Source organism: Acipenser ruthenus, chromosome 28, assembly GCF_902713425.1.
Source record: "Acipenser ruthenus chromosome 28, fAciRut3.2 maternal haplotype, whole genome shotgun sequence".
Taxonomy (NCBI): Eukaryota; Metazoa; Chordata; class Actinopteri; order Acipenseriformes; family Acipenseridae; genus Acipenser; species Acipenser ruthenus.
The window spans coordinates 3,276,998-3,295,859 of record NC_081216.1 but is presented as its reverse complement, the minus strand read 5'-3'; the positions used below and the strand labels follow the sequence as shown (position 1 = coordinate 3,295,859).

General features: G+C 45.9%; 1 protein-coding gene across 6 annotated transcripts in view; it reads right to left on the bottom strand.

The window, feature by feature from the left end:
* Nucleotides 1-3,363: 3,363 nt before the first annotated feature.
* The window catches only part of LOC117434474 (rho GTPase-activating protein 23-like), a 66,833-nt gene continuing 51,334 nt past the window's right edge, over nt 3,364-18,862 (bottom strand). For 5 of the 6 annotated variants that reach the window (XM_059002923.1, XM_059002926.1, XM_059002927.1 and 2 more), the window contains exons 8-24: nt 16,084-16,239; nt 15,507-15,618; nt 15,358-15,397; nt 14,598-14,735; nt 13,965-14,264; nt 13,564-13,625; nt 13,180-13,289; nt 12,659-12,777; nt 12,260-12,415; nt 11,893-11,971; nt 11,623-11,696; nt 10,544-10,633; nt 10,269-10,394; nt 10,076-10,117; nt 9,699-9,792; nt 6,487-6,518; nt 3,364-6,164 (exon numbers count right to left, since the gene is read on the bottom strand). In XM_059002923.1, the coding sequence (XP_058858906.1) occupies nt 4,761-6,164; nt 6,487-6,518; nt 9,699-9,792; nt 10,076-10,117; nt 10,269-10,394; nt 10,544-10,633; nt 11,623-11,696; nt 11,893-11,971; nt 12,260-12,415; nt 12,659-12,777; nt 13,180-13,289; nt 13,564-13,625; nt 13,965-14,264; nt 14,598-14,735; nt 15,358-15,397; nt 15,507-15,618; nt 16,084-16,239 (3,134 nt within the window). In that variant the 3' untranslated portion in view covers nt 3,364-4,760. The remainder of the gene's footprint in view (nt 6,165-6,486; nt 6,519-9,698; nt 9,793-10,075; nt 10,118-10,268; nt 10,395-10,543; nt 10,634-11,622; nt 11,697-11,892; nt 11,972-12,259; nt 12,416-12,658; nt 12,778-13,179; nt 13,290-13,563; nt 13,626-13,964; nt 14,265-14,597; nt 14,736-15,357; nt 15,398-15,506; nt 15,619-16,083; nt 16,240-18,862) is intronic. The other variant, XM_059002925.1, reaches the window with a different exon arrangement.

Genomic DNA, 18,862 nt, shown 5'->3' with positions numbered 1-18,862 from the left:
AGGCACTTCCAGGAGAGCTTTAAAAAAATAACAGCAATATAAAATAATAGGAATAATGACAATAATAAAATTTAAAAAAAAATGAAAAGGAAGAAATGAAATTATTTTTGCAAAAAGAATATAACAGTCAAGGTGACCTCGCCCGTGTTTCTACCCACGCTGCTAAAAACACAGACAAACCGTGACACACATAGTGAGTCAGTCAGGGGTAAGACACCTCTATGCATGGTGCTGCCTGTCTAAAATATAACCAAGATGGGTCGTTGCCCACGGACAATACCCTGCTTTTTATTCCATTTTGATTGGTTATAGTTTTGGTTTGGTATCATGTTGTTTCCACGCCATAGAAAAAAAACAAACAAACAAAAAAAAAAAAACACAATGAATTATTCTGTGAAAAATTACAAATAAGCTTGTTCTCCCAAAGCTGAGCAATAGCCCCTCCTGCACAACCCTGCACCTGGTCAAACACATTGTAATTCACCAGTGACGGCATTATTCCGTGAAGTGGGTCACCCTTCACACAGGTCATGTTTATAATCGGGAGCTGGCCTGGGAGAGCACACCGGAACCCGTTTGGGCACCCAGGACTTCATTTTTGACATTTTAATTTGTTCTATTTTTTTTTAACCGGCTGTCAGGGTAGATTGTACAGGGCAGACGGTAATATATCACTCAGCTGTAGAGAACAAACCCCGCGTTCTCAGACCAAACCAATCACCCAGCCGCACCTCCAGGGCGGGTTCATTCACCTCTTCAAGCTGGACGAGTTGTATACAGACGTATGAAGCCAACTGCTGGACAGTATGCACGAGTTTATGTGCAGTGTTTTGTAGTAGTTGGGATACACTGGATAAAATAAGCGCTGTCTTCCATATTCAGAAATGTTGAACCCCATGAACCTGGCTGGCACTAGCCGTTAGTTTAGGAAGACCGTAGTTTTCCTCAGATTGGCACTTGTAACTACTGGCATCTAACCCCTGTGTATAGTATCATTCAAAAATATGGCTTTAAAACAAATTTAGCAACTGATAGGAGAACTGCAATACCTAAGGTTCCTAGAAAATGAAAGCGTTAAGCAGTTTTTGTAGATAAATGTGTGCTTTGGTCATTTTTAAAGAGAGGTTAAGATTTAGAATTGTGGAAACTGGGGCATGCTGTTGGGGCGGGGCTTGTCTGGTTTGGTTGAACTCAAGCATGCAGTCCGACAGTCTAATCCTTCCCCCCCACCCCAATCATAACACAAGGACCACACTTCTACTGAAACACCAACACAACCCGCTCTCAAATATGAAGAGCTTCTGAACACAGCCTTGACTACTACTCGACAGCTCCAAGACAGGGAGCGAATCAGGGAATCACTGCACTACTACTACTATTATTATTATGACCAATAATAATGATGATCATTCTTTTTTCATTTGTTCTTGAACAACGTTAAATGAGAACCTTATAGAAGAATGTTAAAAAATGCTGAAGCACAAAGAAAAGAAAAAAAAAAAACTTTAGGAATAAATATTTTAGGAATAAAGTCTTTAAGGACACATCAAACTGGACCCAATTGTAATGAAAGGTAATGCTGACAAAATATCATGTTGGATAGCACAAAGTAAACTGTTTCCAGTAAATCTGTATCCCAGGAATACAACTTGGAAATCTCCCATTTTCCAAAAAGGTTGTGTTGTATATTCCATGCACTGCAGCAAAGTCCTTGAAAGGGCAGTCATTCTCCCAGCTGTGTGAATGGCAGGACAGGGTCTGTACTGATCTGGGGTCCCGCGGTCCTGACACACACACATGCACTTTCAATACTGGAGCGTGCCGGCGCACCACATTCAAGTCCTGCACCTCTCACGGAAACACTTGGATTAGTTGCATAGATTAAAGTCACATTCACTTTTTATGATGAAAATGTATTTGGACTTTCGGTTTTAAAAGATTCCCAAGTTCACTGAAAGGTGGTCCCGCAGAAGGGTAAGGGGTGCGGGGTGGAGGCGTGGATGTATATCTTCATTTAGGTAACATTGTAGACTGAAGCACTCCCAGACAAAGGTCCGATCATTGCGCCTCTTGGATGAAGTCCCCAAAGGAAGGAAGGAGAGAAGTAAGTAGTAGACCCCTTTTTCTCTCTTTCTCTCTCTCTTTCTCTCTCTCTGTTGTTTCTTGTCTTTGTTTTTCGATGGCAGTGTGTTGTTGCGGTCGCTTTGCGTAGTACAGTGATCAGTGTGTCAATAGAACAGCGGTGGCTACGGCTTGTACACTTCTTTTACATTATAGTCTGACAGATTTATTTTTATTTAAAAAGGCAGAACTTCTAGTACTGTCAAACCTCAGACAAATCCTCATAACACAGAACTCCCCTCGGCAGTAATGAACAGAGGTGACACTGGACAGCGATACTGACAGTATGGACAGGGGCCTCTCACAGGGAGCACTATCACAAACAGCCAGCAGGCGGGGCTGGAGGACACTGCCACAGATCAGGAAGAGAGGTGTGCCCCCCCCCCCCCCCTTGAGTTAAAGAGACAGCCCCTTCCATCTTAAAAGTCTGTTAGGAACTTCAGGGCCTGCAGTTAAAAAAAATGGCCAAATGCTCACTGTGTGTGTTTGAGTGAGAGGCATCTATCATAAGGACTGTCTTCACAATGCAGAAAATATTGAAAAATAGTATTTTTAGCTCAACCTTAAAATGGGTGGTGATCGGTTTTATTTTGTGTGTGTGTGATCAGTTTTGAATTGAAAATCTTTAACTTAAGAGTCAATGGCAAGACTAAACAAGCGAGAGCGTGTGAAGTGTTTGGCCGTCGCCAGTACAAAATACTTTAGTCTTTTCAGCAAAGGAGTCCCAGTACTAATACAGACATTATTATATAGAGCTTTGCATGCCAAGACTCCTCCGATCTCTTTGACAGCGAGGGGCAGCGGGATCGGGCGCATGCACGCATTCGTTCATGCAGGGCAGGGAGCGTGTGAGATCATAGATACTGGACTCGTCCACAGTCAGTGCTCCAGTGTGTGTTCTATGCATGGTTTTGCCCACACTAGGTTTTGTCAGGTACTTCTGAATGTGAACTGAAGCCCCTGTCTCCTGTGCCACCTTGTGAAAGGTAAGAGGGGTGCAAGCGACGTGGCCAGCACTGGAAGGAACTGCCTCTTTAAAACAAATACACCAAATACCTGAAACATCTATTTTACAATTAAAAGTACTTTTTTGTTTCTTACAAAAAAAAAAATTATATATATATATATATATATATATATATATATATATATATATATATATATATATATATATACATACATATATATATATATATATATATATATACATATATATATATATATAACAATTAAAAAATGGCTATAAACATAAGGGATAACATTTCAAGTAACATTGTAAAGAAAGGGAGAGCATGGAATGCACAATTGTAAACAATGAAAATACAATATTATACATTGTGTGTGTGTAATATATATATATATATATACACATACATACACACACACACACACACACACACAGAGGTTAACTTAGCAAGGCTTTATACACATGTTACAAAAAACTCTTACACATGAACACACACACACACACACACACACACACACACACACACACGCACTGCATGGTCCCTCAACTTAGCACAGGGAGCCAGGAGCCTGCAAACTCCCCGCTGGGCTGTGGAGACAGGGCTGGGAGGGAGGAAAAGCACCCAGAGTGGAGGAATGGGAGGAGCCTCACTGTCCTGTACCACTGCCTGAAACACAGCCACACTGATCGCATAATACTGCTATTACCCCACACAGCACTGCCCTCCATTGTAAAACTCTTTAACACAACAGTTGATTCAGCCAGGTCCTAAAGACATACAGACATAAAGATTATATTATATATATATATATATATATATATATATATATATATATATATATATATATATATACAGATGGATATCGACATATAGATATATAGTTATGTATTGTCGATCGAAGGGATACTGTAGAGATCCAGACTTCAGTATTGTTTTCCTTTTGAATAGTGGATTGGAGGCTGGTGGTACAAAATCAACAATAAACTCATTATCAAAAAATAGCAATCTTTAAGCCTGCACTATATAGGACACAGCTGAAACCAACACCTGGACTGAGGATGCTATCCCTGTAACACTGACAGTATCTGCAGCACTGATCCGATCCCTGTCTGCAGTGTGGTGTGCTGTGTGACTGCAGGAGTGGCACTGCCTGTGTAACACTGCTGCCCTTCAGTACAGCCTGAGGCTCCCCTGCAGAAACAGAGCTGGCATTATTTCATGATTGCAGAACTCCTGCTTCTATCGGGACCGGTGACAGGTTAAACAAGCGTCTGAGAATGGCGTACTGTAAAATAATCTTTAGAAAAAAAACTCACATTTCTTATTAAAATGTAATCCTGATTAGTTCTGTTCCTTGGCTTGTATTATTTATATAAAAAAAAAAAAAAAAATTAAAATGAATATAGTGCTCCCTCGATAAGTCACTGGTAGTCCGTGTTGACACTGAATTGTACAAGTCTTGTTTTTCCTGTATAAAGGGCCCCTTCACTAATTCACTGTTTTCAGTATTTCTGAAAAAGTGCACAGCGAAATAAAAAACGGGAGGTCTGTCTAAGATACTTTGATGAAGGGCAGTGGACTGGGGGAATGACGGAGATGCAAGCGGTTTGAGCAGAGGGCTCCTGTAAAGACCAGGGCTGACATCACTGCCCTGACCCTGCCCTGCCACCCCTAGAGATACAGGTGGAAGCGGGAGGCTGCTGTGTGCTGAGGCGCAGAGCTCGGGGCGCTGCCGGGGGGGTGGGGATAGGGGGGTGGCAGATCCACAGCGCTGGAGCGGGCAGGTTTGCTGTCCTGAGGGCGGCTGCCATAGCTCCCGGAGCGCGGCCGACCCTCGCTGCAGGAGTCAGACAGTCTCTTGCCGCTCTGGGGGTCGGACATGCCGCTGATGTTCACCACGACCGTGTGCCGGCGCCATGCCTTCTTCTTGCGGCGCGTCTCGGGGGAGTGGGGCTTGCGCAGGCCCACGCCGAACATGTCGTCTGCGGAGGAGCGAGGTCTGGGGAGGGGCTTCCCTGCTGAGGCTGGGGAGAAGGAGGCGGCTTCGTTCACCCTGCACGGCTCCCCGCCCAGCCTCAGGCTCTCCTGGTTGCTGCACACCGCCCTGGGAACAGAGACCCTGCTGCTGTCGGCACTGTCTGCAGTGTCCACGGCGACTCCTGCCTCCTCCTCCCCCAGCGAGGACCGCAAACAACCCCCTGCGTCTTTCTCCAAACCCGGGGGCCGCGGAAGCCTCTTCTCCCCCCCGCGCAGCTTCTTGCGGGCCAGCGTGTCGCACTGGATCAGCCTGCGGGAGTTGAAGGAGGGCCGGCTGTGCAGCCGGGGAGCTGTGCTGGAGGTGGAGGTGCTGGATGAGAGGGAGGAGGGGGTGTCTGAGCGGGGGCCCACCTCCCCCCCTGTGGCTCCCGGTCTGCAGTGCGAGTACAGGAAGCTGCGGGGGGGGGCGGGGGCGGGCAGCTTGCTGAGCTGCTGGGAGAGCTGCTGGGAGAGCTTCTCCTGCTCCTGGCCTCTCCTCCGGCGGTCCTGCTTGGGGGGTCTCTCCTGGGTCTGCGGGTGCGAGGCAAAGCCACTCTCCGTGTCGGTCTCCGGCAGACCCCCCCCGCTCTCGCTCACCAGCTCGCTGCGCTCGTCATCCGCCTCCTCCCCCCCACGCCCCCCCAGCGTGGACAGTGTGGAGTACCCCGACACGATGGAGCGAGCATCCGGGGGGGGCCTCTCCTTCGGCTCCTCTGGGGCTCTGCACTGCTCCTCTTCGACCTCCTGGCTCCTGGGATCATCTCGCTGCTTCTCTCCTCCAGTCTCCTCCTCCTCCTCCTCCTCCTCTCTCTCTCCCGCCCCCTCCCTCTCTTCCTCATCCCCCCTGGCTCCCGCTCCTTCCTCCTCCTCCTCCTCCTCCTCCAGGCCCCGCCCCCCGCGGTGGCTGGTTTTGATTGGCTCGTGCTCGGAGTCCTCGTCGGTGCTGTTGCCCCGGACTCTGGCATTGCGGCGCTTCTTGCGCTTGCGGGTCACGGCCGACAGGATGGACAGGGCCAGGAGCTCCTTGGAGTACAGCTCCCGCTTCGACCCCCACGAGCCCTGAGACGCACGGACAGAGGGACAGACACAAAGGGACAGAGAGAGACAAGGCGTCAGATGTTTGAATAAAGGTCAAACATACAGCTGACCCTGTCTCGTATCAGATGAATAAGGTAATAGGTTCAGCTGATCTAGAAGACAGGGTCAGCTGTGTATTTATATTTATATATATAAAATCAAGGTTTCTCCTTGTGAGCACTTCAGGTGTGGCAAGAGGATTCTGTCACAAGACACACGTACACTTATTATAAATAATAACAAAAATGAATACAATACATATCTGAAATCTATCAAGAATGAATGCTGGTGATGTTTCTCCTACCTTGGATTTAGCTGAGTCGCTGTTGGTTGAATCTGTAGGAGACAGTGGGAGATCGTTTGTTAGAGGGGCGGGCTGGCACATTAGTAATTGCGGAGCGGATGTGTGGGGGGGGGGCAGGGAGGGGGGGTGTGCAACATACAAATCACTGTCAGTTCTTTCATTCGAACCCAGGCCCAGGATGTCCTACAGCAGGGTTCTCAAACTGCGGGTGACAAGCTGACTTTTTTTGTTTCCATTCTTAAATGTGAAAAACCTCTAGATGCATTTCTAGATTATATTTTATAAGGGTTGCATATAAGTGTCGTTCATGGCACAGGGATTGAAATAAGACTCCTATTGTATAGCTGCTTCACCCATTCCAGGTTTTAATACAAGCTTGATTAGCCCCAGTGTATATAGGTAACAAGCTTGGGTGTGTCTTACTAAACCAGGAATGGATCAAACTGCTGTGCAAGTCAATGTAAATTAAGAAGAAAAAGTTTGAGAACCGCTATGATTGGCCAGCCAGGACATTTATACCGAGATGTCTGAGGCCACTGCATTCTCCCACTCCCACTCCCACTCCCTCCCTGTTGCACACCCCTTGTTCCAGCGCTGCCCCACAGTTAATTCTGAGCTGCGGAGGGAATGAAGCGGGATTCACACCACGGCACACCAGCGAGTGGAAGCCATGGGATGAGAGCGGAAAACAGCAGGGAGTGTGTGGGGCGGGGGCTGGTTTAACACTTGCACATCACAGACACATACACGCATACAGAGACATACACACCAACACAGAGCCACACACTGAAACACAGACACACACACACACACAAACACAGAGCCATACACACACACAGAGACATACACACCAACACAGAGCCACACACTGAAACACAGACACATACACACACACAAACACAGAGCCATACACACAGACACATACACACACACAAACACAGAGCCATACACACACACAGAGACATACACACAGACACACACAAACAAACACAGAGACATACACACCAACACAGAGCCACACACTGAAACACAGACACACACACACACAAACACAGAGCCACACACACACAGAGACATACACACCAACACAGAGCCACACACTGAAACACAGACACACCAACACAGAGCCATACACACACACAGAGACATACACACCAACACAGAGCCACACACTGAAACACAGACACATACACACACACAAACACAGAGCCACACACACACAGAGACATACACACCAACACAGAGCCACACACTGAAACACAGACACACCAACACAGAGCCATACACACACACAGAGACATACACACACACACACAAACACAGAGACATACACACAAACACAGAGCCACACACTGAAACACAGACACACACACACACAAACACAGAGCCATACACACACACAGAGACATACACACCAACACAGAGCCACACACTGAAACACAGACACACACACACACACAAACACAGAGCCACACACACACAGAGACATACACACCAACACAGAGCCACACACTGAAACACAGACACACACACACAAACACAGAGCCATACACACACACAGAGACATACACACAGACACACACACAAACACAGAGACATACACACACAGACACACTTACACATTAACACAGACATAATACACACAGCGACACATACAGGCACACATCCACACTAACACAGACACATCCACACTAACACAATGGCACAGCAACGCAATGGGGTTATGGGTGAAGCACCAAACTGTTGCTCAACACACACACAGACACACACACACACGCACACCTGGACACTATGATTCCATGTAAGCAGAGTTCTCCACTTACTGTTCCCTAACATCACAAATGCCACACGTGGATGATTACTGATCGTAAAGAATGAGCACATCTTCAGATCAGACACAACTGGTGTAGGGATGACAAGAAAAACAAGTGGAGCGCCACGGTGTCTATGGCAGAATGCTGCAGCTGAATAGACACCAGGGTAAGAAGTTGCACCCAGCCCTGGATTCCAGAGCTCTTGTTCAGGTATATTACTGAAAGGACCAGGTAGGTGTCGGGAGTTTGAACAATCAGGCCCCTGGTAAATCTATTCTGAACTGATCGCACTTACCAGCATAAAAAACTGTTACCTTGTGTGTACTGTATAAGCGAGGGGAGATTATTTAATGACTGATTGCACAAACTCCTGCCTCCTGATCATGAAAACAATAGACTTCATTTGAGGGGAGTTATGAAACCCAGGACTGAGCGCAGCAGTAGGGCTGGTGTGAGTTTCTAATGCTGGATCACAGGCGCACACATACTGTACACTCACACACGCGCACACACAAGCAGCACGAACACTAGTAGCACACACACACTAGTCCAGAGAAATCCCATCATACCGGAGTGGCTGTTCCACTGGCTCAGCTAGGAAAAGGAGAGCAGAAAGGTTAAATACAGAATAGAGAGAAAGAGAGAAAGTAGGGAAACAAGTATATTAAAAGATAAAGTAACAGCCACATCTAGAAAGAAGCAAATCTAACAGTATATATTTATCATTATTACTACTATTATTATTATTATTATTTTTATTATTATTATTATTATTATTATTAATAAACACATTTTAACAGTAGGCTCTGCCTCATTCTGCAGTGCAATGCCTGCTGCCCTTAAAAGGTTAAAGTAACTGCTGATATTTTTTTTTTCTTTTTTTTTTTAATACACTTCCCTTTCTTAAATTGGCTTAAGTTCCTATTTCACTGCCTCCCCCCCTCTCTCTGTTCTCTTGTTTAGTTCATGTTTCATTTTCACTTTGAGATATCTGTGAAGTAACAGCAGCCCTACAGAGCCGCCCTCCCTCCCTCTATCTGCTTCACTGTGAGGACAGTGGTGTTAATGTCACCACAGGTCAGCGTCCACACGGCACCATGACACTAACACTGAACTACCCACCCCTGGAACACGCGTCGTGAACCCGCTCGTCTGTCCCTGTCCAGTTACAAATCCTCCTCATGCTGCCTCACATTCAAAACCTCCCTTAAAGCTTCAAGTGCTCCAGGTCAAACTGAGATGTCCCGAGTTTGACACACGAACGTCAGAATGCAGAACTGATGGCGACAGTATCAGCAAGTCTGCAGGCATGTGGAAAGTTGTGAGTGCGGCTGTGCGCTCGTCCGGCTCGCTCGCGTTCCTCTGCTTTCAAATGTATCGTTTAAGCAGCTTCCTTACCCGAGGCCTCCGCCAGCACCCCAGTCCTCCCGATGTTGGGCAGGAGGTGGTCAATGTTCGGCGCTGGCTGCATGTCTGCCTTGTCTACTGGAGTCTGAGAGACAGAGAAACACACAGGCAGTCAGAGTGTGTGCGTGTTCATCTGTCTGTCTGTGCGTGTGTGCGTGCGTGCGTGTTCATCTGTGTGTGTGTGTGTGTGTGTGTGTGTGCGTGCGTGCCTGTGTTCGTCTGTCTGTCTGTCTGTCTGTCTGCATCAACACAAACATACAGCTATTCTTTAACACTCCCAATAGGAATAATCCAGCAGGTCTAACTTATTTTAGCATTTTAGTGTCGTGTGTTATTGAATAAATAAATAAATAAAACAGTCAATTAACCTTGTCATCTTTGTCCGTCTCCTCACTGAAAAACCAGGTGTGCTGAAAAACAAAAGTAAAAAACTGGTTTCAGGTAAACTGCTTTTTTCGCTACTAATTGACATTTCACAAACAGGCACAGCTATTTCACTTTGACGTAAAGACCTTGATGAAACAAGTGAAGGAAAAAAAAAAAAAAAAGTTCTCCACGCACATGCTGTATCAAGGTCTCCACAATCTTGTAGCGGTCTGGCATGTGCGTCACCATGTCAGTCATGTTGTCCTCCGACGTCCTGACCAGCGTGGGGCCGAAAACCAGGGCCAGGTTACGAGGCTCCATCTAGAGAGGGAGGGAAACAGAAACGTGAGACATGCTACTGTGTGCATATCTGCAACGGTAACAGCACTGAGGTGACACCAACTAAAAATGTGAATGTTCTTGTGCAACGGAAAGAGACCTGCTGTGCAGAGAGTCGCTCGCTCACTCACCTTGTTTTTATCGGAGTGGTCAGCCACTGTTTTGAGGTGACCGACTAGGAACTTGAGTGTGTGGAAGTAATAATCCGGCAGGTCTCGGATCTGAAAGACAGACAGAGAGGCAGAGGGGAGAGAATGTAACAGAGTCAGCTCACGAACACGCTTTACAAGATTGACACTGTTCCTGTGTCAAGAAAATACGTGTGGCAGCAGCTAAATCTGATCGGTCAGCTGATACCAGATAAGCAAACTTGATACAGCACCTTAAAATGAAAAGATCTGTCTACCCACCAGACCTGGGATAAATATAGTTATAAATACGTTTTGTGAAAAGTAACTATTACTTGAAAAGAATTAAATACATATCCCAGAAAGTAAATTATTATTTGAAAATATTTAAATGTTTAAAGCAGTTGAAATACTTTAAACTCTTCATAAATATGTAACTGTAACAAAACCACAGCCTAATTATTATCCTGCAGTCTAAGCAGGTTAAGCCTTGTCCTCGTTAACCACTCAAGTATCTTTTGGAAACTATTCTATTGCAATTAGATTTAATTTGATCAATTAATTGAAATATTTGAATATTTTATTGCAGTGGGTAAATACCTGAAAACAATGAAATATCTTTAAATCGCTGGTTTAATGGTCTGTTTTGAAGTTGAATTCAACATGTTGAGCATTTTCCTCCTCAGAAATCATCCTCAACCACCAGGTGGTAATTACAAGACTTGGTAGATAATTAAACATTTAGGGTAATAATTAGGCTTTAGTTTTTTATAATAAATGAACTATTTGGGAATAGTATTTGTTTTCTGCAATTTTTTAAAAAATATTTTCAAATAATAAATACAACTGTGCAATTAATATTTGAATATTTAAAAACAACACTGATTTATTCAAGCATATATATTTAACTTTGAAATAGTTGGTGTTTACAAATAAAATATCAAATACAACTATATTTGTCCTAGGTCCTATTCTGTATCATTTTAAAAGCACATACTGTGATGTAATAATTAGGCTACTACATATTTAAATCACTGTACATTTATTGTTCATCGCGGCTACGCCCCATTCCCAGTACGCACCAGTTTCTTCATGGTTTTCAGTCTCTCTCCTGCATCCTCCATTCTGTTAGCGTCTATGAAATCGTTGTATTTGTCTGCAGATAGAAAGTGAATCAGCATTAAACTGACAAGGTCCAAGTTAGTGTCCAGCCTTTCCAAATCATTCTTACTAAAGGAACTGTCTGTCTGTCTGACACATCCCCCCACATCCCGAGGCATGTTAAAATAACTGTTGAATCAAGCTGCTTCCCAGTCCTGTACTGGTGTGAGTGCAGCGTGGATTCGACTCACCGTCAGTAAAGAGGGGCTCTGGAAGCTTTCTGAAGAAAGACTTGAGCAGACTGCTGATCACGTTCAGGTCCTGCCATTTCTAGGAAAGGAAAAAAAATAATAATAGTGGTCTCTGTAATGAAGCTCTCACGAGCCTAATGGGCTTTTAATTGGAGTGGTACTGTGCTGTAACTGCTGTACTGTTCAGTGTTATTCTGTGCTCTGCTATGCTATACTGTACTGTGTACGGCTGTGCTATGCTATGCAGTGGTGTGCTATGCTGTGCTATGCTGTGCTGTACTATGCTATGTTGTGCTATGCAGCATTATGCTGTGCTGTGTTGTGCTATACAGTGTTGTGTTATGCTATGCTATGCTGTGCACCTCACCTCGTCGGCAGGGTTGATGTCAATGCTGCCCTTGTTGAGCTGCTCCTGCAGGCTGCATACCACAGCGTTGTTGCCTGGGACCCGGTAAATACCAGTGTACTCCAGACCCATCTCCTCGACCAGGCCACAGCACAGCTCCACGATCAGGGGGACAAACTGGCCAGGGAACAGAGAGGTCAGAATATAGAACAATCACATGCACAAACAAACACACAGGGAACCGAGAGGTCAGAGTCAGAACAAACACACAGGGACCCGAGAGATCAGAGTCAGAACAAACACACAGGGACCCGAGAGATCAGAGTCAGAACAAACACACAGGGAACCGAGAGATCAGAGTCAGAACAAATCGCACGTCCACACTATTACACACACACACGTGCAGCGCCACAGCCTCACCTTCTCGTTAACCCCGTGCTGGCAGTCCTCAAGCCGCACCCCAAACACTTTGGGCCCCGACTTCTTCACCTTCTTCATGATGTTGATCCCCCATGGAGACTTGGGGGGGCTGCTGTCCTCTGGGGAGGGGAGGGGAGGGGAAGGGAAGGGGCGAGAGGCTTAATCAGCTTTAGATTATGAGGGGGAGGTGGAAATGGAAAACAGAAAACTGGCTCATTTGTCATATATGATGGAGCTGTCACAGCATGGCGCAGCACGGAATAAAAAAAAAAAAAAAAGATGCCTCTGTTGATGTAGATTAATATAGCAGGGATGGAAATAAGACTCCCATTGCACATTCCTGGTTTCACTATGAATTTAATAAGACACACCTGTGCTTGTTACCTATACACTGTGGCTAAATCCAGCTCGTATTAAACCCTGGAATGGGTGAAACTGTTATACACAGGAGTCTTATTTCCATCTCTGTCCTGGTAAGAACAAGTTATATTTTAATAATACGATGTATTAATGCTGCTCACCCTTGTTCCCGGAGTCATGTTTGGGGGAACGGGGAGCCCCCGTTGCCGTGAGGAAGGGGGGCTTCATTCGGGTCCCTTTAGGAGAGGAGTCGGGCTTGCTGCCTGTGGGGCTGGGACAGAGAAGGGAGGGTCACCCCAACATTCAACACATCTGTTACAGGACAGAGGGAGCGGTCACCCCAACATTGAGCACATCTGCTACAAGACAGAGACTTCTTTAAGGGATAATTTGTACTGTTCTATGCAGTTCACAAAACCTTTTGCAAATATTTTGCAGAGGGTTTATTGTCATTTCTCTAAAGCACTGCTAAACATGAGTGAATGTTTATACATACTATTCAGAAAACAGTACTTCGTTATTTTTTGAAATGCATCATGCTGTACCTCTGCTTCTTGTAGTCGTTCAGCTTCTTGTTAATGAGCGCCTGACCGCAGAAACCAGAATCCTGCAGAACAAACACACTCACATTAATATGAGGAACCATCAATATATATACATGGCTAGTTATAGAATTGTCAACAAGTCAGATGAAAGGCTAGCATAGTACTGCTGAACTAGAACACAAAACTCTTGTCTAATTTATCTAATTTATCAAATTTATCAAAATGTATTAATTTTCTTTTTGTGTTTCTATTGAAGACACCGAGAAAGGCTTCTAGTCAAAACGTTTGTCTTTGAATTTATTACGCTTCTTCCAGTACTGTACTGAAGACACTGAGAAAGGCTTCTAGTCAAAACGTTTGACACTGCGTTTGCTTTGACGAGGCCGCGGTCCTCCCCTCACCTCCCCGCCGGTTCTGCTGTTCTCGCGGATCCCCTTGATCCAGCCCAGCATGTCGTCCCGGTCCTCGGCCTGCAGCAGGTACTCGCAGAAGTCCTGCGTGGTGAGCCGCAGAGAGTGCTTGCGCTTCGTCTCGCTGTACGCGATGTCCACCAGGCAGCCGCGGATGCTGATTGGCTGCTCGTCCTCGGAGTGGGCGGAGTTGAAGAGCACGGCCTCTCGCTTGTCCTTGTAGAGGAAGAGCGCGTGCGAGCGCAGCACGGAGAACACTCGCTTCCAGGGACGCATCCCGCTGCCCGCCTTCTGAAACAGAGACAGAGGGGGAGAGGGTCAGCAATACACAGAGACACACACACACTGCATCCTGCTGCCCACAGAGTAGACATACAGAGGGGGTGGGGAGGGTAAGGCTGGCACAGCGATACACAGAGCGAGACGCACACTACTACTACACACACTGCGATACAGACACACACCTTGAGATACACACAAAGAGAAAGACAGTGAGAGTAGGGTCAGGCACATTGGTACACACACCCACTAACAACAGAATCCTTGCACGCACACCCCTAATGATGCAAAAACGATATTCTTGGGCATGTATTTCACAGTATATCGGAGGTGTTGGCTGAGCACCTTTCCCTTCTCGGTGAGGATCTGCTTGTAGTGCAGCCAGCCCTCCCTGCGCACGTCACTGAAGGTCAGGTTGCTGAGCTCCGAGGTGGAGTGGCGCTTTGAGCGAACGTCCTGCGCAACGCCCAGGCTGTCCAGAGACTGAAACACAGCAGAGCACGGGGTCAATACCGGGGGCAGATTATATATATATATATATATATATATATATATATATATATATATATATATATATATATATATATGCGCTGTCAATTAATCGCAGTTAACTTATGCGATTAATTTTTTTTTTTTAACGCAAATTAATCGCATTCCTGTCTTGTCCCTCTTAGCATACCATAATTAATTTCCTGCAGCACCATTAGTGCGTTAACATCAGACCCAATTACATTATAGCTTTGTTTTATTTCAATAATCACATTTATTTACATATTATTTACAATTATGGAGGATATAACCGTTACTCGTGAATGTTGTTTTATTTAGGCAATTTCAAGTTATTAATAAAAGAGAATTTAAAATTATTATTATTATTTTAACGGCAATGAAAAACATCAATTTATGAGTCAAGGAAACTGATCATTGTAAATGCAGTAAGGGGAGTAATAAACAGACTCCATTGTGATCTAGCAGTTGGTTCAAACAATTTTTGACAGCCCTAATATATAGATTCACAGAAGGGCAGTTTGACTATATTAATAATTTAATAATAACAATATATGCGATCATGCACAATAATAAAGAGCAGCTGCATCAAACTCACCCCATCTGTGAAAAAGCTCTTCACTCGTTTTGGAAGCCTCCTAGAGAGAGAGAGAGAGAGAGAGAGAGAGAAAATCAGGCATTCAAAATCACAGAACCACAGCAACCATGAGTAGTGAGGGAGGGAGCCAGGGAGGGAGGGTCACTCACGAGAAGACTCGGCCTTCGTCCCTGAAGGCGTTGAGACCCTCGTCACATGACTTGGAGCGCTCCGTGGTGATAGCAAGCAGATAGGAGGAGCGGCGGCTGGCCTTGATACTGCCTGCGGAGAGCAAGGGATTTATAAATAAAGAGAAGTGTGTAGAAAGGGAGAGGTGTGGAAAGAAGTGTGTAGAAAGAGAGAGGTGTAGAGGGAGGTATAGAGAGGGAGAGGTGTGGAGGCTGGAGGGAGGTATAGAGAGGGAGAGGTGTGGAGGCTGGAGGGAGGTATAGAGAGGGAGAGGTGTGGAGGCTGGAGGGAGGTATAGAGAGGGAGAGGTGTGGAGGCTGGAGGGAGGTATAGGGAGGGAGAGGTGGAGGCTGGAGGGAGGTATAGAGAGGGAGAGGTGGAGGCTGGAAGGAGGTATAGAGAGGGAGAGGTGTGGAGGCTGGAGGGAGGTATAGAGAGGGAGAGGTGTGGAGGCTGGAGGGAGGTATAGGGAGGGAGAGGTGGAGGCTGGAGGGAGGTATAGGGAGGGAGAGGTGTGGAGGATGGAGAGAGGTATAGAGAGGGAGAGGGCAGACTCACTGCAGTCATGCGAGAAGACCCTGGTCAGCGGGAAGGTGAAGGTGGGGGAGGCGGGGCTCGTGGTGATCAGGGGGGCGGAGCTAATGGCGCTCGACACCACGGAGGAGGCCGGCACGTGTCTGGCTCGCAGGTCAGCACTCGGACTCGTGGGCTCGTCTGAGACAAAAACACAGACACAGGAACAGAGACACCCTCGTTAGAACCACAGAACAGAACAAGCAGCACGCACGCATGCACGTATACACACGCACAAACACACACACCCCCACCTACCCTCGTTAGAACCACAGAACACAACAACCAGCACGCACGCACGCACCCACCCAACCTCGTTAGAACCACAGAACACAACAACCAGCACGCACGCACGCACCCACCCACCCTCGTTAGAACCACAGAACACAACAACCAGCACGCACGCACGCACCCACCCACCCACCCTCGTTAGAACCACAGAACACAACAACCAGCACGCACGCACGCACCCACCCACCCACCCTCGTTAGAACCACAGAACACAACAACCAGCACGCACACATACACACACACCCTCGTTAGAACCACAGAACACAACAACCAGCACGCACACATACACACACACCCTCGTTAGAACCACAGAACAACCAGCAGAGAATTAAATAAAATGTAAAGAGTAAGTAATTTCAAAATGTCCTTTAAAAACTGCTTTTTTATTTTGTGGTGTTTCCTGCAATCTTTCTGAGTGGTTCTGGGTTCTGTTGCTTCTCCCCCAGGGATAGAAAGAAGACTCCTGCTGCATAGCAGTTTCACCTATTCCAGGTTTTACTACAAGCTTGATTAGCCCCAGTGTATAGGTAACAAGCTCAGATGAGTCTTATTAAACTCATAGCAAAACCAGGAATGGATCAGCATGCAATGCAACGGAAGTCTCATTTCCAGTTCCACCCCTGTTGCGTACAGTGTAAAAGCAAGTAAGGGCACAGATCCAATCCAAACGCAGAATACCGATATCACGGGAAATTGGTAGACCGTGAAAAAAAAACACATAGCGCCGATACTGCGCGTGCGCAGATTTCTTTATTCAACAGTTGGGGGGAGGGGGGGGTCGTTGGAAATTCAATGAAGGTTACAGGACCTAAATGCCATTAGTTGTGACATGTGTCATGTTATCTCTCCAGGTGTAAAGTGCAAACAAATCTAAAATTAGTTTTAAAATATCTCCATGGTGTAAATAACGAATTCCTTAATAAACCCAACACTATGGCAAACGGGAGACAGAAACATTAACAATGTGTCAACATCAAAACAGGAAAATGTCTTTGAACAAACTGTTTTCGAGGAACGTTGACAAATGTAAAATTAGGTAAGCTGTCTCTATGGATCAAAGTTCTCAACTTATGCCCCTTCATGTGACCTCTCATATATACAGTCCTCACATTGTGATTGTGTAAGTGCACCAGGTTCTTTATATTGACGTTCTCAAACATTTTTAGCAAACAAAACTACTCAACATCATCCATTTTAAGGCCCAAACACAAACGTAGGGTTTCAGTTCAAGCATATGGTTTCAACAAAATATTCTCAATTTGCAATCACCATGGTCAGTGCACGTGAAACTGTGTAAAGCAAATTATTTGTAATGGTAGGTCATGCTTCTCACAAGCCCAGGTGGAACTCCAATCGCAGACATGGCACATGAAGAATAGGTTTCCTGAGTGGAGGGTAAGAGGTGTTGTCGACGCTAGCAGAGTCCATTACAGTTACTGACAGACATGATCGTCTCCCGTGTCCTCTTGATTTGGCGTCCTAGCGATGTGGTAGATTTTGGTTTTAGCATACTGCCTACTCACAAGCATAGGTTGTACAACAAATCGAACATGCGGCCTCTCAAGAACCGAGTACCCGAGTTGATCGGCCATACTCAATTACCGCTGTTGATCTTCTTCCATGTCCCCTTGGTTTGGTTCCAAAGTGATGTAGTACACTCTGTGCCACAGTCTGTTGGAAGTGCAGGATGTCATAGTCATCACCTATGATCACTCTGTAAAACAGTCAGCTGTTGACTAGGGCACTGTTGATGGACCAGGCATAGATGGGCCACCAACACTTCTTCGATCGAATGGTCCTTTTTCCCAACCTTTGACAATTACTTCTGAATATTTGTCTCCTAGGGTTGTTGCCACGGTAACAACATTGTTGTCACTTCACCTGACAAGCAGTTTCTCTCCTTGATTGAGAACTTAAGAAGTTCCTCTGGGTGTCTTCTCAAATTCCTTTAAAAAGGACCTGAAAGGGACATCATACAAATTAATTTGTCTCATTGTCCCAGAGCTTCCATATCCATGCCTTGCCATCTCTTCTAGAAGTGACAAGCTTGTGAAGAGGTTGTCATGCATAAACTTACAGCCTTGAGGTACCTCAGCTTGTTCATAAAGACCCAGAACTACACGGGGTCCCTGACCCAATCCAGTCTCTGGAACGTGAGTGTGGGCTCCAGCGTGTGGTACAGATACCCAGCTGAAGAGGCAAGACTCCAGGAGTTTAAATCCATACCGGATTGGTTTACCTCCGATGAACTGTTTCCACCTGTGACGTCCACAGTACAGGATCATACTTTCCTCAACAGATAACCATCCGTTGAACGACATGGCCTTGTAGGACAGGTTGAGTTCTGCGAAGATTGGCCTGGCCTTGTAAAACAGGTCGCCAGTGGCTTTGGTATTATCCACAAGATGATCTGCTTTGTTAAAGTGGATCCTATGCATAGCCTCAGTTACTGTACACTGTGAACATTGTTGTC